This window comes from Oncorhynchus keta, chromosome 16, assembly GCF_023373465.1.
Source record: "Oncorhynchus keta strain PuntledgeMale-10-30-2019 chromosome 16, Oket_V2, whole genome shotgun sequence".
In the NCBI taxonomy this organism is placed as follows: Eukaryota; Metazoa; Chordata; class Actinopteri; order Salmoniformes; family Salmonidae; genus Oncorhynchus; species Oncorhynchus keta.
The window spans coordinates 15,340,659-15,360,548 of NC_068436.1; the positions used below are offsets into that span (position 1 = coordinate 15,340,659).

At 45.0% G+C, this 19,890-nt stretch overlaps 1 protein-coding gene and 1 long non-coding RNA gene across 11 annotated transcripts in view; one reads left to right on the plus strand and one right to left on the minus strand.

The window, feature by feature from the left end:
- Positions 1-19,890, plus strand: part of LOC118378614 (type II inositol 3,4-bisphosphate 4-phosphatase-like) — a 263,199-nt gene that overhangs the window by 91,769 nt on the left and 151,540 nt on the right. For all 9 annotated transcript variants that reach the window (XM_052464784.1, XM_052464786.1, XM_052464785.1 and 6 more), the window contains one exon: positions 5,368-5,447. In XM_052464784.1, the coding sequence (XP_052320744.1) occupies positions 5,368-5,447 (80 nt within the window). The remainder of the gene's footprint in view (positions 1-5,367; positions 5,448-19,890) is intronic.
- Positions 3,645-5,333, minus strand: LOC127907971 (uncharacterized). Of its 2 annotated transcripts, none has more exons than XR_008065784.1 (3): positions 4,184-5,333; positions 3,833-4,052; positions 3,645-3,744 (listed from the first exon to the last, which is right to left on the minus strand). It is a non-coding gene; the product is annotated as an uncharacterized LOC127907971 (long non-coding RNA). The 2 variants fall into 2 exon arrangements; XR_008065782.1 differs by lacking the exon at positions 4,184-5,333 and adding an exon at positions 4,097-4,140.

The following is a 19,890-nucleotide window of genomic DNA, read 5'->3' on the forward strand; positions in this document are numbered from 1 at the left end:
TGTGTGATGCAGTTTTTATAGAAGTGGGGGTGTTGTTTTGCGAGTGTGTTGGTCTATTCTTTATAGGAGAGTGTGTGTGCGAGCGTGTGCTTGTGTGTGTTCGCAAGATTGGTGTGTGATGGGTGAGCTGCCGTGTTCCGTTTCAAAAGACAGCAAAGGAGAGCAGAGATAAAGTTTATTTCTACCCCTGAACATGAGTGGGACAACGAGTGAGGAAAGATGTCGAGAGAAAGGGAGCGAGAGAGAGAGCGATCGGAGTGAGACCATCATAATCAGTCCTCCCTGATGCTGGAAAAGAATGAATGAAGAGCATCATTTGTCTCCCTCTCTTTTTTCACTCTCCCTCTTCGTCTCTTCTTATTTTCTTTGATCCTGTGTTAGATTCCAGCTCCCTGGAGCTTCATTACATTTTAAGCTTGTAGTCGTGAAGATTTAGAAAAATATGCTAAGGAATGGATTTCCGTGGCTATTTACCAGACGGCTCGTTTTGGACCAGGTAATGACTACATGCGTTAGTGTGTGTTCCAAATAGCACCCTATTCAGTGCACTACTTTTGATAGTGCTCTGGTCAAAAGTAGTGCACTATATCGGGAACAGGGTGCCTTTTGGGACGCAAACAAGTGCATAGGGATATTATAATGGTCAACCTCAAGCTGTTTTTCTGAGAAACCCCCTAATCCAGCTCTTATTAGTGACTGCTGTGCACAGTGCAGACATTTGAGCGTGCTGTGTTCTCCGAGCCTTATTGGTCCCGGTCAAAAATAGTGCACTAGGGAAAAATGTATCCACAGGTCTTTGGCCTTGTGTCGGGTTCTGTGTAGCAGGGTGCTGTGTTAGGAGCCCACAGGGCTCTGGGCTGTAGGTGTGTGTGTGTGTGTGTGTGTGTGTGTGTGTGTGTGTGTGTGTGTGTGTGTGTGTGTGTGTGTGTGTGTGTGTGTGTGTGTGTGTGTGTGTGTTTTCAGGAAAAGGCTCTGGAGAGAAATAATGGCTCAAAGGTCAGCAGACAGGATGTGCCCTTTTTTATCAGATACAGGGGGACTGCTCAGGGCGAAGAGTGGGACAAGATGAAGGAGAGCGAGTGTGATGGGGAGAGAATGATAGAGAGAGTTATAGGGGAGAGAGAGAGGGTGGTAGGGGAGAGAGGGTGGTAGGGGAGAGAGAGAGAGGGTGGTAGGGGGAGAGAGAGAGAGAGGGTGGTAGGGGAGAGAGAGAGAGGGTGGTAGGGGAGAGAGAGGAGGGTGGTAGGGGAGAGAGAGAGGGTGGTAGGGGGAGAGAGAGGGTGGTAGGGGGAGAGAGAGAGAGAGAGAGAGAGAGAGAGAGAGAGAGAGAGAGAGAGAGAGAGAGAGAGAGAGAGAGAGAGAGAGAGAGAGAGAGAGAGAGAGAGAGAGAGAGAGAGAGAGAGAGAGAGAGAGAGAGAGAGAGAATGCACTCAAATTGGGTGGGAGGGAGGGATAACAAAATGCAAGACTTGAACAAAAGTTGAACCCAAATCGATATCTCATTACATCTAAACTAGGAACCGTATACAGGGTCAGCAAGGCTGGCTAAGAGCTGTCCTGAGCTTGTCCCATCGTCCTTCGGCACTCTATAGTAGGAATGGCAGCTCTGGGGGCATTCTCTCCTCTCACTCTTTCTCTGTATTTGTCTCTTCCTGTCCACACACACTTATCCACCTGGGGATATCATAGGACATTTGACCCTGTCATTAAAACCCTGCCGTGTGACAGGGGACCAGTGCTGATGACAGATGAGGAACTCCTGCCTCCATGACGACAGGGTCCAATCGTGTGAGGGGTTACTGATACAGTATGTGCCCTGTGTAATGTCCATTAACATTTTAACACTATTGTCTTAAAAACCCTCTACTAAGCTATATGGAATTGTTTTAAGAAGGTAATATCAAGGATCTGGATAAGAGAGTCTGGTAAATGACTAAAATGTTTATTATTTAATAGTTCAATACGCATATATGGATATGCAGATTTAAGAGAATAATACAGATCGTTAAATGCTCACATGCAGTCAACATGACAAGTAGGAGATATTGAAAACTTTTGCTTAATTGAACTATGCGATGAACAGATGTCTTAGTAGAACTATGAGATGAACAGATGTCTTAGTAGAACTATGAGATGAACAGATGTCTTAGTAGATCTATGAGATGAACAGATCTCTTAGTAGAACTATGAGATGAACAGATGTCTTAGTAGATCTATGAGATGAACAGATGTCTTAGTAGATCTATGAGATGAACAGATGTCTTAGTAGAACTATGAGATGAACAGATGTCTTAGTAGATCTATGAGATGAACAGATGTCTTAGTAGATCTATGAGATGAACAGATGTCTTAGTAGAACTATGAGATGAACAGATGTCTTAGTAGAACTATGAGATGAACAGATGTCTTAGTAGAACTATGAGATGAACAGATGTCTTAGTAGATCTATGAGATGAACAGATGTCTTAGTAGAACTATGAGATGAACAGATGTCTTAGTAGAACTATGAGATGAACAGATGTCTTAGTAGAACTATGAGATGAACAGATGTCTTAGTAGAACTATGAGATGAACAGATGTCTTAGTAGAACTATGAGATGAACAGATGTCTTAGTAGAACTATGAGATGAACAGATGTCTTAGTAGAACTATGAGATGAACAGATGTCTTAGTAGAACTATGAGATGAACAGATGTCTTAGTAGAACTATGAGATGAACAGATGTCTTAGTAGAACTAGGAGATGAACAGATGTCTTAGTAGAACTATGAGATGAACAGATGTCTTAGTAGATCTATGAGATGAACAGATGTCTTAGTAGAACTATGAGATGAACAGATGTCTTAGTAGAACTATGAGATGAACAGATGTCTTAGTAGATCTATGAGATGAACAGATGAGTAGAACTATGAGATGATGTCTTAGTAGATCTAGGAGATGAACAGATGTCTTAGTAGAACTATGAGATGAACAGATGTCTTAGTAGAACTATGAGATGAACAGATGTCTTAGTAGAACTATGAGATGAACAGATGTCTTAGTAGAACTATGAGATGAACAGATGTCTTAGTAGATCTATGAGATGAACAGATGTCTTAGTAGAACTATGAGATGAACAGATGTCTTAGTAGATCTATGAGATGAACAGATGTCTTAGTAGATCTATGAGATGAACAGATGTCTTAGTAGAACTAGGAGATGAACAGATGTATTTTCTCTGTACTTTTCTCTGACATGTTCCAGTATGTTTGTAATTGAGAGCATTGAGACTAAATGCTAAACTAAAGGCTCAGAAGAAAAGGTTCAGCGTTTAACACAAAGGCCGTGAGGCAGACAAGTAGAGTCCCAATACCACAGGATCTGAGACAGTGAAAAAGACACACACACACTGTTAGCCTCATTATCTACATAAGAATAGAGTTGTTAATTAATTGTGGATGAATTATCGAGGGGGTTGGCCTTTGTTTTTGTCTTAACTCTGTGTGTGTGTGTGTGTGTGTGTGTGTGTGTGTGTGTGTGTGTGTGTGTGTGTGTGTGTGTGTGTGTGTGTGTGTGTGTGTGTGTGTGTGTGTGTGTGGTAGAGCATATCGTGGCGTGGTGAGCTCGGTGCCCACCTGCTCTAATGTAACAAAGAGAGTGAGTGTCTGTAAGGCAAACAGTGTGGAAGTGTGTGTCATGCAGACGGGTGTGAGAGAGAAAGGGAAGAGGTGCATGTCAGTGTGTGTGCACATCAAGCCTGCAGCACCTGGGTGTCCAAAGCAGTGTGTGTGCACATCAAGCCTGCAGCACCTGGGTGTCCAAAGCAGTGTGTGTGCACATCAAGCCTGCAGCACCTGGGTGTCCTCAGCAGTGTGTGTGCACATCAAGCCTGCAGCACCTGGGTGTCCTCAGCAGTGTGTGTGCACATCAAGCCTGCAGCACCTGGGTGTCCTCAGCAGTGTGTGTGCACATCAAGCCTGCAGCACCTGGGTGTCCTCAGCAGTGTGTGTGCACATCAAGCCTGCAGCACCTGGGTGTCCTCAGCAGTGTGTGTGCACATCAAGCCTGCAGCACCTGGCTGTCCTCAGCAGTGTGTGTGCACATCAAGCCTGCAGCACCTGGGTGTCCTCAGCAGTGTGTGTGCACATCAAGCCTGCAGCACTTGGTGTCCTCAGCAGTGTGTGTGCACATCAAGCCTGCAGCACCTGGGTGTCCTCAGCAGTGTGTGTGCGTCCATGAGCTTGCTTGGTCGGAAACCCCTTTGACTGAGGATGTTCTCTGTATAAATGGAGTAGAAAGTCTAGGCCTGGTCTTGTTTTAGAACAATGGTGTTTTTAAAGGGGCAATGTTGAAATAATAACACAGTCGATCCCCGCCCCTGTTTCGGTAAAAGCTGAGGGATGCGGCTGGAGAAATGTAACCACTCTCAAATAGTGTTTGTTTACGTTTACTTTGTTTTACAAACTAAAGTCTCATGTAAGTGGTCAGCTGCTCAGTTCTGGGTCCATACGTGTTAAGATGAAGAGATGCTAGAACTAAGAGTGGGACCAGAACGAGGAGATCTTTGCAAGTTACTGGCAAGTCTGTGGGCCAAATGTCCCCTCCCCTTCGGAGATTTAAACGATAACACCTGCAAAATGTGTCCAAATAACAAGTGAGGAACAACCCAAACACCGGAACAGATGCTGCTCGGTATCTCCCTCTCCCCGTTCTGTCATGATACATCTACCACAGATATATTGGTAGTCTGTCCACGAGAGAATAGAGTAAAACAAGCTTATATTTTGGGTTATGATGGGGTACAACAGCTGAACTAAGCTCATGAGGCTTTTAGAAGTTATATTCTTCCAGAATCAATGGGTATATATCATTCATTTAATGGATGTAGTAACTCTCCCTTTTTGAATTGGAGAGGCTTGCTTTACAGCAAGGCAGAGGTTGAGTTTGCTGTTGGGTGGGTTCGCAATCCTTATTTTCTAATGTGTCTTTCCAGCATTTCACCTGTTTCTGTCCTTCCAAAGGCCACAGCAAAGGTTGTTGATATATTGCAGCATACTCCGGTGTGCTTTGAATACATTTTTGATTTTGTAGCAATGTAGGCAGGGCAGTCAGAGTGCGGCTTGAACCGGCAACTCTGAGGGTCAAGCACACTACCACCTGTGCCATAAAGGTCGACCTCTTGACAGGAGCGTAATGCACTCACCTATAGGGCGCCAGCAGTATCAGTAAATGTCCATTCGGATTTCAATACTAATGCTAATTAGCTGTAAGATGACTTGCTACTGCTGAATGCTATCATCATGCTAATGATTGGCTGTTAACTGACTTGATGTATGCTACTAAACTAGCATGCTAACGCCTGACTGCTGTCTTTGTTCTCTGTCCACAGAGCAGTTTCCTGGGCAGCGCTACCTTCTCCATTAGCGACCTGCTGAGGTCAAAGGACGATCAGCTGACCCTCAATCTAAGGTGATTGAACATTGCTCTCTCCTCTTTCTCAACTCTACCTCTCTCCTCTTTCTCAACTCTACCTCTCTCCTCTTTCTCAACTCTACCTCTCTCCTCTTTCTCAGCTCTACCTCTCTCCTCTTTCTCAACTCTCCTCTTTCTCAACTCGACCTCTCTCCTCTTTCTCAACTCGACCTCTCTCCTCTTTCTCAACTCGACCTCTTTCTCAACTCTACCTCTCTCCTCTTTCTCAACTCTACCTCTTTCCTCTTTCTCAACTCTACCTCTCTCCTCTTTCTCAACTCTCCTCTTTCTCAACTCGACCTCTCTCCTCTTTCTCAACTCGACCTCTTTCTCAACTCTACCTCTCTCCTCTTTCTCAACTCTACATCTTTCCTCTTTCTCAACTCTACATCTTTCCTCTTTCTCAACTCTACCTCTCTCCTCTTTCTCAACTCTCCTCTTTCTCAACTCTCCTCTTTTTCAACTCGACCTCTCTCCTCTTTCTCAACTCGACCTCTCTCCTCTTTCTCAGCTCTACCTCTCTCTTCTTTCTCAACTCGACCTCTCTCCTCTTTCTCAACTCGACCTCTCTCCTCTTTCTCAACTCGACCTCTCTCCTCTTTCTCAACTCGACCTCTCTCCTCTTTCTCAACTCGACCTCTCTCCTCTTTCTCAACTCTACCTCTCTCCTCTTTCTCAACTCTACCTCTCTCCTCTTTCTCAGCTCTACCTCTCTCCTCTTTCTCAACTCTCCTCTTTCTCAACTCTACCTCTCTCCTCTTTCTCAACTCGACCTCTCTCCTCTTTCTCAACTCGACCTCTCTCCTCTTTCTCAACTCGACCTCTCTCCTCTTTCTCAACTCGACCTCTCTCCTCTTTCTCAACTCGACCTCTCTCCTCTTTCTCAACTCGACCTCTCTCCTCTTTCTCAACTCTACCTCTCTCCTCTTTCTCAACTCTACCTCTCTCCTCTTTCTCAACTCTACCTCTCTCCTCTTTCTCAACTCTACCTCTCTCCTCTTTCTCAGCTCTACCTCTCTCCTCTTTCTCAGCTCTACCTCTTTCCTCTTTCTCAACTCTACCTCTCTCCTCTTTCTCAACTCTACCTCTTTCTCAACTCTACCTCTTTCTCAACTCTACCTCTTTCTCAACTCTACCTCTTTCTCAACTCGACCTCTTTCTCAACTCTACCTCTCAACTCTTTCTCAGCTCTACCTCTCTCCACTTTTTCAACTCTATACCTCTCTCCTCTTTCTCAACTCTACCTCTCTCCTCTTTCTCAACTCTACCTCTCTCCTCTTTCTCAACTCTACCTCTCTCCTCTTTCTCAACTCTACCTCTCTCCTCTTTCTCAGCTCTACCTCTCTCCTCTTTCTCAACTCTCCTCTTTCTCAACTCTACCTCTCTCCTCTTTCTCAACTCTACCTCTCTCCTCTTTCTCAACTCGACCTCTCTCCTCTTTCTCAACTCGACCTCTCTCCTCTTTCTCAACTCGACCTCTCTCCTCTTTCTCAACTCGACCTCTCTCCTCTTTCTCAACTCTACCTCTCTCCTCTTTCTCAACTCTACCTCTCTCCTCTTTCTCAACTCGACCTCTTTCCTCTTTCTCAACTCTACCTCTCTCCTCTTTCTCAACTCTACCTCTCTCCTCTTTCTCAACTCTCCTCTTTCTCAACTCGACCTCTCTCCTCTTTCTCAACTCAACCTCTCTCCTCTTTCTCAGCTCGACCTCTCTCCTCTTTCTCAGCTCTACCTCTCTCCTCTTTCTCAGCTCTACCTCTCTCCTCTTTCTCAGCTCTACCTCTCTCCTCTTTCTCAGCTCTACCTCTCTCCTCTTTCTCAGCTCTACCTCTCTCCTCTTTCTCAGCTCTACCTCTCTCCTCTTTCTCAGCTCTACCTCTCTCCTCTTTCTCAACTCTACCTCTTTCCTCTTTCTCAACTCTACCCCTCTCCTCTTTCTCAACTCTACCTCTCTCCTCTTTCTCAACTCTACCTCTTTCTCAACTCTACCTCTTTCTCAACTCTACCTCTTTCTCAACTCTACCTCTTTCTCAACTCTACCTCTCTCCTCTTTCTCAACTCTACCTTTTTCTCAACTCTACCTCTCTCCTCTTTCTCAATTCTACCTCTTTCCTCTCTCAACTCTACCTCTCTCCTCTTTCTCAACTCTACCTCTCTCCTCTTTCTCAATTCTACCTCTCTCCTCTTTCTCAACTCCTTTCTCTTTCTTTCTTTATTCATTTATTTCTCAACTCTCAGACCCTGAATGCCTTTGCACCACTCTTAATGGTTTTCTTTGATCGGTAATTGATGGTTGAAGGCCAGTGCTGGCCTCTTTGCGCTCTTGTTTTTTTCCCTCCTAACCGTTGGAGGTTAAAGTCAAATATTTTAGAATAGATGTGGGTAGCTTTATTTTCTATACATGGACTTAAAGTAAGACTAACTCTTCAATAGAACTTGTTTTTATCTCTTGATCTTACCTTTTAACTGATCTTGTCTGTTTCCTTGTCCTGACGTTTGGAGGCTGCTGTTATTCTTTTTCTATCCACAGGCTTTAAAGTAAGACTAACTCTTCAGTTGTTGGACCTTCAAACGCCTGTATTTTTCTGTATAGTGTTATAATCCAAGGGCCTTAGCAACCATGGTATTGGAATGATGCAAGTAGTTGTCTGCCCTATTTGCCAGACAACCCAGGGCTAGACAATGCACAGTTTTGTTAGCTGGTCAATTACATGGTATCAGAGGGCAGGGCAAGTTATCTGGCTGTGTGTGGGGGTGGATCTAGAATTTCTGGCCTGGTGGAGGGAAACGGAAAGAAGTTTGCATTTAGAATGTGGAAGTGTGTGTAGAGGTGTGGTAGGGCAAAGAGATTGAGAGAGCGATTAAAAGAGACTGACGGAGAGACAGACAGAGAATAAATAGTCAGAGACAAAGGATAAAGAAAGAGAGAGTGAGAGAGAACACCTGGAGGATGATGGGAGGTCAGAGAGGTAGTTCCCATGGGAATAAAGACACCTGTTAGAGCACAGAACACCCCCATACCAAACATGCATGTGTGTGTGGGGAAAAAGCTGGTGAGAAAAGAAAGTCAACAGTCTAGCTACTGAGATGCAATTATAAGCCTGGCTTGGCTGCTACTGCAGCTACTGTTGCTGCTCCTGCTGCTGCTGCTGCTGCTGCTACTGCTGCTACTTCAGCATAATCAGACAGACTGTGGGTGTTTCACTGAAAATGGGTTTATTTCTCAGTCTCTTTGGCTCCTCTGTCTGCCCTTTTTCACTCTCTCTTTTTCTCTTCTGTCATTCTTTTGCCTCGCTCCGTTATTCTTTCTCATTTCCTGAAGGTGAGCACGGGTCCCTGGCCATAATTGTCACTGGTATGATTGACAGCGCTACTCGCTGCCACGAGGGAGGGAGATTGTGCAGCTGGCGTGTGTGTGTGTGTACATGTCTGTGTGTCTGTCTTTCTATACATCTGTCTTTCTGTGCAACAAGATCTCACAGTTTGGCTAATTTGACTTCAGATTCCGACGTTTGACAATGTTTGTCCAAACGTCATATTTCGAAGTTGCTTCAAATGTCAAATGTTGACGTGTTTTGAACAGTCTGAGTTGCTCCGCTGCTATCGGCAGGGCCTTGCGGCTGGTTAAGTTTAGGCATTAATTCCAAATGGTTAAGTTAAGAGGTTAATAGTTCAGGTTTGGGATAGGGTTAAAACAAAAACAACTCCATGGTTAAGTTTAGGCATTAATTCCAAATGGTTAAGTTAAGAGGTTAATAGTTCAGGTTTGGGATAGGGTTAAAACAAAAACAACTCCATGGTTAAGTTTAGGCATTAATTCCGAATTGTTAAGGTTTGGGATAGCCCACCAGCCACAACCACCGTTCACAACGCCCAAGCAGACTTGATGGTAATAGTGTTCACTGTTGCCCCTAGTGCCCGGTTTTGAAGGCATCTCCCGACGTCCTGGGTACCTGGAGTGATGTCTAATTTTGAAGTGGATCTTGAATGACCTGGCTGGTGTGTGTGTGTGTGAGCTTGTGTGTGAGCTTGTGTCTGAGCGCGTCTGCAAACAAACACCAGCCAAGGCCCAATGATTGATCCGTTTGATGATGCTGATTCTGATGAAAGGAGGGACGTCATAGTGGTGCTTTTTACAAGCTAAAAGGGTACTCTGTGGCAATGTGTTCCCGTAAAGTGGAGGGAGAACATTGACTGTGTTGTCTTAGTGTTTGGCCCACGGAGTTGCAAGCACACACACATACACACACACACACGCCCTGCGGAGTGTCATTTTCCAATTGCACTGAACGAGGGATGAAAGAACACACACAACCTAGGAAAGTTCCTTTAATCCCCAACAGAAAGAGAGACTGGGCAACAACTGGGGGCTTATCTACACTACCCTGTAAATTGAATTTGAGTCTGTTGCGGTGGTGGAGGCCTATCGGTGTATGGGTTGGAGGTTTTGGGATGTTCTTTGTGGCGATTTTACCTCTCAAGCTTAAAACTCTCTCAAATTACAACTTTTGAAAGAGTTTAGAAATATCAGTGTTACTTTCTTCATCCCCGGGTTGATCTCACAATGGTCGACTTTAGGAGGAAGTCATTTTATTTGGTCAACAGTTACGCCCTTGAGGATGTGGTGGTAATGTTGGTGGTCAAGGCAGAATGGCCCACAGCTGAAAGTCTATTCTGTACAGTGGAATACAAGGCTGCTACTGTAGTCCTCTGGAGACCTAATGCCTTGTTATACCAGTCAGGTGGTATTATGTTGTTGTCTGATAGGATGGCCCAGATTCTTGTTTCCTCATGTCTCCCTATGGAAATTTACTCTTGCGCAAGCATACTCTCATTTGCATCTCTCACACTCTCTCTCGTTCTCACGCTATCTCATGCGCTCTCTCTCTCGCGCTCTCTCTCCAATATTCTGTTTGGTTTGGTAGCTCATCCACTGAGGAGGGATTTTCAAAGGCGAAAGCAGCCATGAGTCTTTGTGATCCATCCTCTGTTGTTGGGTTCAAGCCAGTGATTCAGATTTTCTCCTACTCTCCAAGCCGCTCAAAGACAACAGCGCTGGTTTCGACTATGAGAACAGAGAACAGCAGGCATATGTATTCTACAGCTTGTTAAGAGGAGTCTACAGTTTGCTGTATGGAGGGTTATTGTCAAGCAGTAGCTCAGTTCGCTAACTACCTTTCTCTACTGAGAGAAACTGGACAAATTTTCTTTCAGAAGACAGAACAGTTGTTCTCCCCTCAGAGCTGTTTGAAACCAGCTCGACATTGACGTAGTTCTCGTCTTAATAAGGTCTGGATTTACACGGGGTCCTTAAGCAAATATATATGTGAAATTGGTATTTGATGTTTGACCGGGGGAGTTTGTTTTTCCCTTCCACTTCTATGAAGTTCACCACCTAAGGGACATGTTTTTAGAGACAGGAGAAGTCTACGCTATTGAATTTGAACTTCAGGCTCTCAAATCCTAAGGCTTCTTATTTCACACTCATTACTTCTTCATTTCATCTCTCGCTCTCTACCTCTCTTTCTCTCTCTCAGCCTCAGCAAATGGAAGGTTTTTAATGTCAGGCTTGTTGGAATGTTTGTCACAAGTTGTTTGTTTGGCCCCCAGTCAGAACTGGGAGCGCATCCAGGTTGGATTTGAGTCACTTTTCTGGAGCTTTTTGACAGTGTCAGGTCCACTGACTGTGAAGGTCATTAACAGAGTGCCTTGTGAGGACCTGTCTCCTCCCTGTCTCCTCCCTGTCTCCTCCCTGTCCCCTCCCTGTCTCCTCCCTGTCTCCTCCCTGTCTCCTCCCTGTCTCCTCCCTGTCCCCTCCCTGTCTCCTCCCTGTCTCCTGCCTGTCTCCTGCCTGTCTCCTCCCTGTCTCCTCCCTGTCCCCTCCCTGTCCCCTCCCTGTCTCCTCCCTGTCTCCTCCCTGTCTCCTCCCTGTCTCCTCCCTGTCCCCTCCCTGTCCCCTCCCTGTCTCCTGCCTGTCTCCTGCCTGTCTCCTCCCTGTCTCCTCCCTGTCCCCTCCCTGTCTCCTCCCTGTCTCCTGCCTGTCTCCTCCCTGTCCCCTCCCTGTCCCCTCCCTGTCCCCTCCCTGTCTCCTCCCTGTCTTCTCCCTGTCTCCTCCCTGTCTCCTCCCTGTCTCCTCCCTGTCTCCTGCCTGTCTCCTGCCTGTCTCCTGCCTGTCTCCTCCCTGTCTCCACAAACCACTGACGTGATGGCGAGAGCAACTCACAATACAGCGTGCTGAGTGCACAAGCACAACAATAATTTAAAGGGATGAGCTGGATGACCTGTGGGTTTTGACCACGGTAAATACAGTGGGGACACTCTCTCACTTTGGATTTATCCCTTTAAAGGGATGAGCTGGATGACCTGTGGGTTTTGACCACGGTAAATACAGTGGGGACACTCTCTCACTTTGGATTTATCCCTTTAAAGGGATGAGCTGGATGACCTGTGGGTTTTGACCACGGTAAATACAGTGGGGACACTCTCTCACTTTGGATTTATCCCTTTAAAGGGATGGGTTGGTTGATTTAGTGTCCTAGCCAGGGCGAACACAGCAAAAACTCCTTAGTTCTGGACTGAATGGATTTGCTTTGTTCTAGCTGTGGTGGACATGAGAAAGCCATATACTTCTGTTTGACGAGAAATGCAGTCTACAGCTTTGAGTGAAATGAAAACAACTTTCCATTCAAACGGTCGAGTTCGACTCGACCAGGTTCTATAGAAGCCATATTTCACCCATTCTTTAAAAGCATAGCAGTGAATCGAAACCTTGATGAATTCTGTTTTCCTAAAGGAGTAGAAAGGAGTAGATGGCTTGTAAAGAAAGTCAAACTGATTCAATGATTAACGGAGTCACACGATACCGGAAGTACTTGTGGACCAAATGGAGGTCAAAAGTCGTCACAAAATACATTCTCGTTGACATTCTCGTCTTTTGTGATGACTAACTTGAGCTCAGTGAGGTTTTTATTCGATCCAAACTTTCTAGCACACAGTTTGACGATGTGACTTTGAGTGTGTTTGACTGCCAGTGCATCTGTGTCCCCATTCTTTTCTCACCTAAAGCCTTGCTCTCGGACACCTCAGCCACACCTCCCTCTTGTCCTCGTCTCCACACAACAACAACAGCCTTTTTGACAAGCTCCCCTTTACAAATGATTTGTGTTGTACCTTAACAACACTGCTCCTTCTGTCGCCATTGACAACCCCTGTGACACACACACACACACATTGAAGCACTTATGGCATTTTGATGTATGGTGATTTCTTCCCCCTTCCGAGACCACTTAATCGGTTGTTAGTGCCAGGCTGGAAAGCGGAAGTCGTATGACCTTTGACCCATAACACGTTGTAGCATTGTCCTTAATCACTTCCTGTCTGTATGTTACCATAGGGTCAGGCTGCTGTGTATGATGGTGATAGTTCAATCACCGTCATTACTCTTCAGGTGCTTCCAGGAACCGTGCTTTGGTCTAAACGGCTGTTTAGATTAGATGAAGTTCGATATCAGACTTCTCCTGGCTCGGCTCATGTGTTCAGTTGACTGCTATAGTTTATGTATGCTGTCCATAGCAGTGTTTGGTTGGATCTTCTCTTTTTAAGTTGTCTCTAAAGAGGCGATTTGTAATGCACTTCCTGTGTTCATAGTTTGTAGAACTTTGGTCATAGATATTGTTTTTTTCAAAAGCGAGAACCAGGTTGAAAATGGCCACGGTCAGCTTCCTGTAAAGACCTGATGTAGGCTAGTCAAATCGAGATGGGGACTCAAATAGCAACGCAAACAGGATGTAAACAGCAACAAAGACGTTGCAACCCAGGCCCTTTCAATAATGTATCCCTGGTTGTGTACACAGGGGAGAAGTTATCACCGTTTCAGAGAGGAAGCCTGGTGATCACCCTGTCAAAACACACACACTAACAATTCACAGCAGTGTGTTTTGCATAATTTTAAAACTGAAAGCGCTAATATGCTAATAACGTCTCCAACAACCAAAACAAATGTTTCAAATGTTTGAATTCACATTCCAACTTATCAAATAGACAACAGGAAGCTACCTCAAATCCTGCCAGACCATTCGGTTTGTCCATTAGCTGTCAGGACACTAGTCCTGTACAAAAAGCACTGTTTGTTAATGTAACTCTCAATGCAACACTGTAAACTCTGTGCAGACAGAAGTCTCTGACATGTTTAACATGGCTGTCACTCTCACCCTCTCTCTCTCTCTCGCTCTATTCTCTCTCTCTTCTCTCTCTTTCTCTCTATTCTCTCTCTCTCTATTCTCTCTCTCTCTATTCTCTCTCTCTCTCTCTCTCTATTCTCTCTCTCTCTCTATTCTCTCTCTCTCTCTATCTCTCTCTCTCTCTCTCTATTCTCTCTCTCTCTCTCTATTCTCTCTCTATTCTCTCTATTCTCTCTCTATTCTCTCTATTCTCTCTCTCTCTCTCTATTCTCTCTCTCTATTATCTATTCTTTCTATTCTCTCTTTTCTCTCTCCCTATTCTCTCTCTATTCTCTACTCTCTCTCTCTCTCTCTCTCTCTCTCTCTCTCTCTCTCTCTCTCTCTCTCTCTCTCTCTCTCTCTCTCTATTCTCTCTAAAAGAAGAGGGGATGGCACCCTGTGACCCAGTTTAGCGTTTTTAGATTTGATGATGATGGGAAATGATAGTGTGTGTTCAGAGATGAAGCTCTAGAGTGAGGCTACATTATCACAGGCCAATGCCTCCCTCCATGTCTTGACTGCCTGTCTTATTCATACAATCCTATTGGATAACACCCACCAGTCTATTCCACCATTAATAACACCACTATCATCTCACCAGTTCACTGTCCCAGCACAATTCACTATCATCTCACCAGTTCACTGTCTCAGCACCATTCACTATCATCTCACCAGTTCATTGACCCAGCACCATTCACTATCATCTCACCAGTTCATTGACCCAGCACCATTCACTATCATCTCACCAGTTCACTGTCACAGCACCATTCACTATCATCTCACCAGTTCACTGTCTCAGCACCATTCACTATCATCTCACCAGTTCATTGACCCAGCACCATTCACTATCATCTCACCAGTTCATTGACCCAGCACCATTCACTATCATCTCACCAGTTCACTGTCCCAGCACCATTCACTATCATCTCACCAGTTCACTGTCTCAGCATCATTCACTATCATCTCACCAGTTCACTGTCCCAGCATCATTCACTATCATCTCACCAGTTCACTGTCCCAGCATCATTCACTATCATCTCACCAGTTCACTGTCCCAGCACCATTCACTATCATCTCACCAGTTCACTGTCCCTGCACTATTCACCGTCATCTGTCACATTGACCAAGCTTACCTCCAGATGCCCTTGCTTTACTATCCACCCTCTGACCGGAAGCTGGTTTATCTGAGCAGGGTAGAAGGCTGAAGATGAACTGATCTGCTGAAATACAGCTCCAGGCATAAAAGCCAACGTTGTTGCCGGTGATGTCTGGTGAGGACCTGCCTTACAACAGACCTACAAGCCCTCAGTCCAGCCTCTCTCAGCCTATTGCAGACAGTCTGAGCACTGATGGAGGGATTGTGTGTTCCTAGTGTAACTCGGGCAGTTGTTGTTGCCATCCTGTACCTGTCCCGCAGGTGTGATGTTCGGATGTACCGATACTGTGCAGGTGTTGTTACACGTGGTCTGTCACTGCGAGGACGATCGGCTGTCCATCCTGTCTCTCTGTAGCAGTAGATTAGGCGTCTCACAGTACGGACATAGCAATGTATTGCCTTGGCCACATTTGCAGTCCTCATGCCTCCTTGCAGCATGCCTAAGGCACGTTCACGCAGATGAGCAGGGACACTAGTTATCTTTCTTTTGGTGTTTTTCAGTCAGTAGAAAGGCCTCATTAGTGTCCTAAGATTTCAGAACTGTGACCTTAAGTGCCTACTGTCTGTAAGCTGTTAGTGTCTTAACGACCTTTCCACAGGTGCATGTTCATTAATTGTTTATGGTTCGTTGAACAAGCATGGGAAATGGTGTTTAACCTGTTGCGACGAGCAATCCCGTATCCGGGAGCGTAATTATAGCCTCATGCTCATTACCATAACGCAACGTTAACTATTCATGAAAATCGCAAATGAAATGAAATAAATATATTGGCTCACAAGCGTAGCCTTTTGTTAACAACACTGTCATCTCAGATTTTCAAAAAATGCTTTTCAACCATAGCTACACAAGCATTTGTGTAAGAGTATTGTTAGCTAGCATAGCATTAAGCCTAGCATTCAGCAGGCAACATTTTCACAAAAACAAGAAAAGCATTCAAATAAAATAATTTACCTTTGAAGAACTTCGGATGTTTTCAATGAGGAGACTCTCAGTTAGATAGCAAATGTTCAGTTTTTCCAAAAAGATTATTTGTGTAGGAGAAATCGCTCCGTTTTGTTCATCACGCTTGGCTAAGAAAAAAAACAGAAAATTCAGTCATTACAACGCAAACTTTTTTCCAAATTAACTCCATAATATCGACAGAAACATGGCAAACGTTGTTTAGAATCAATCCTCAAGGTGTTTTTCACATATCTATTCGATGATAAATCACTCGTTGCAGTTTGGTTTAGTTTCGACGGAGGACACCGAGCGGACACCTGGTAAATGTAGTCTCTTATGGTCAATTTTCCAATGATATGCCTACAAATACGTCACAATGCTGCAAACACCTTGGGGAAACGACAGAAAGTGTAGGCTCATTCCTTGCGCATTCACAGCCATATAAGGAGACATTGGAACACAGCTCATTCAAAATCTGGCTCACTTCCTGTGTGAAATTTCATCTTGGTTTCTCCTGTAGCATTAGTTCTGTGGCACTCAAAGACAATATCTTTGCAGTTTTGGAAACGTCAGAGTGTTTTCTTTCCAAAGCTGTCAATTATATGCATAGTCGAGCATCTTTTCGTGACAAAATATCTTGTTTAAAACGGGAACTTTTTTCATCCAAAAATGAAATACTGCCCCCAGAGGTTCAAGAGGTTAAACCCTTTACAATGAAGATCTGTGGAGTTATTTTGATTTTAACCAATTATCTTTGAAAGACAGGGTCCTTTCTTTTTTGCTGAGTTTATATATATATAGTATACCACTACTATTCAAAAGTTTGGGGTCTCTTAGAAATCTTTTTTTAATAGAATGTGGGTTTGATTACAGGCTCAAAATGGCCAGAAACAAAGAACTTTCTTCTGAAACTCGTCAGTCTATTCTTGTTCAAATCAAATGTTATTTGTCACATACAGATGGTTAGCAGATGTTAATGCGAGTGTAGCGAAATGCTTGTGCTTCTAGTTCCGACAATGCAGTAATAACCACTGAGTAATCTAACAATTTCACAACTACCTTATACACACAAGTGTAAAGGGATGAAGAATATGTACATAAAAATATATGAATGAGTGATGGTACAGAACGACATAGGCAAGATGCAGTAGATGGTATCGAGTACAGCATATACATATGAGTAATGTAGGGTATGTAAACATATAAAAGTGGCATTGTTTAAAGTGGCTAGTGATACATGTATTACATAAAGATGACAAGATGCAGTAGATGGTATAGAGTACAGTATATACATATGAGATGAGTAATGTAGGGTATGTAAACATTATATTAAGTGGCATTGTTTAAAGTGGCTAGTGATACATTTTTACATCAATTTTTCCATTATTAAAGTGGCTGGAGTTGAGTCAGTATGTTGGCAGCAGCCACTCAATGTTAGTGGTGGCTGTTTAACAGTCTGATGGCCTTGAGATAGAAGCTGTTTTTCAGTCTCCCTGTCCCAGCTTTGATGCACCTGTACTGACCTCGCCTTCTGGACGATAGCGGGGTGAACAGGCAGTGGCTCGGGTGGTTGCTGTCCTTGATGATGTTTATGGCCTTCCTGTGACATCGGGTGGTGTAGGTGTCCTGGAGGGCAGGTAGTTTGCCCCCGGTGATGCGTTGTGCAGACCTCACTACCCTCTGGAGAGCCTTACGGTTGTGGGCGGAGCAGTTGCCATACCAGGCGGTGATACAGCCCAACCGGATGCTCTCGATTGTGCATCTGTAAAAGTTTGTGAGTGATTTTGGTGACAAGCCAAATTTCTTCAGCCTCCTGAGGTTGAAGAGGCACTGCTGCGCCTTCTTCACCACTCTGTCTGCGTGGGTGGACCAATTAAATTTGTCCACGATGTGTACGCCGAGGAACTTACTACCCTATCCACTACCGTCCCGTCGATGTGGATAGTTGACGTTGAGTGTGAGGTTATTTTCCTGACGCCACACTCCGAGGGCCCTCACCTCCTCCCTGTAGGCCATCTCGTCGTTGTTGGTAATCAAGCCTACCACTGTGGTGTCATCTGCAAACTTGATGTTTGAGTTGGAGTCGTGCATGGCCACGCAGTTGTGGGTGAACAGGGAGTACAAGAGAGGGCTCAGAACACACCCTTGTGGGGCCCCAGTGTTGAGGATCAGCGGGGTGGAGATGTTGTTACCTACCCTCATCACCTGGGGGCGGCCCGTCAGGAAGTCCCGTACCCAGTTGCACAGGGCGAGGTCGAGACCCAGGGTCTCGAGCTTGATGATGAGTTTGGAGGGTACTATGGTGTTAAATGCTGAGCTGTAGTCGATGAACAGAATTCTCACATAGGTATTGTTCTTCTCCAGATGGGTTAGGGCAGTGTGGTTGCGATTGCGTCGTCTGCAAACCTATTGGGGCGGTAAGCAAATTGGAGTGGGTCTATGTTGTCAGGTAGGGTGGAGGTGATATGGTCCTTGACTAGTCTCTCAAAGCACTTCATGATGACGGAAGTGAGTGCTACGGGGCGGTAGTCGTTTAGCTCAGTTACCTTAGCTTTCTTGGGAACAGGAACAATGGTGGCTCTCTTGAAGCATGTGGGAACAGCAGACTGGGATAGGGATTGATTGAATATGTCCGTAAACACACCAGCCAGCTGGTCTGCGCATGCTCTGGGGACGCGGCTGGGGATGCCGGCTGGGCCTGCAGCCTTGCGAGGGTTAACACATTTAAATGTTTTACTCACGTCAGCTGCAGTGAAGGAGAGTCCACAGGTTTTGGTAGCGGGCCTGTCAGTGGCACTGTATTGTCCTCAAAGCGAGCAAAGAAGTTGTTTAGTCTGTCTGGGAGCAAGACATCCTGGTCCGCGACGGGGCTGGTTTTCTTTTTGTAATCCGTAGTTGACTGTAGACCCTGCCACATACGTCTTGTGTCTGAGCCGTTGAATTGCGACTCTACTTTGTCTCTATACTGACGCTTAGCTTGTTTGATTGCCTTGCGGAGGGAATAGCTACACTGTTTGTATTCGGTCATGTTTCCGGTCACCTTGCCCTGGTTAAAAGCAGTGGTTCGCTCTTTCAATTTCGTGTGAATGCTGCCATCAATCCACGGTTTCTGGTTTGGGAAAGTTTTAATAGTTGCTGTGGGTACGACATTGCCGATGTACTTCCTAATAAACTCGCTCACCGAATCAGCGTATTCGTCAATGTTGTTGTTTGACGCAATGCGGAGCATATCCCAGTCCACGTGATTGAAGCAATTTTGAAGCGTGGAATCAGATTGGTCAGACCAGCGTTGAACAAACCTGAGCGCGGGAACTTCCTGTTTTAGTCTCTGTCTATAGGCTGGGAGCAACAAAATTGAGTCCAAAAGGAGGACGGGGGAGGGCCTTATATGTGTCACAGAAGTTAGATAAACAATTATCCAGGGTTTTACCAGCCCTGGTAGCACAATCGATATGCTGATACAATTTAGGAAGTCTTGTTTTCAGATTAGCCTTGTTAAAATCCCCAGCTACAATGAATGCAGCCTCAGGATATGTGGTTTCCCGTTTACATAGAGTCAAATAAAGTTAGTTCAGGGCCGTCGATGTGTCTGCTTGGGGGGGGAATATATGCGGCTGTGATTATAATCGAAGAGAATTGGTAGATAATGTGGTCACATTTGATTGTGAGGAATTCTAAGTCAGGTGAACAGAAGGAGTTCCTGTGTGTTGTTATGATCACACTACGTCTTGTTAATCATAAGGCATACCCCCCCCCCACCCCTCTTCTTACCAGAAAGATGCTTGTTTCTGTCGGTGCGATGCGTGAAGAAACCAGCTGGCTGTACCGACTCCGATACCATGTCTCGAGTGAGCCATGTTTCCGTGAAGCAAAGAGGACAAGTGTTCTGAGAAATGAAACGGGATGCTGGCCTTCAATGCAGAGTTCCTCTGTCCAGTGTTTGTTATTTTACCCATCTTAATCTTTTCTTTTTATTGGCCAGTCTGAGATATTACTTTTTCTTCGCAACTCTGCCTAGAAGGCCAGCATCCTGGAGTCGCTTCGCCTCTTCACTGTTGATGTTGAGACTGGTGTTTTGCTGGTACTGTTTAATGAAGCTGCCAGTTGAGGACTTGTGATGTG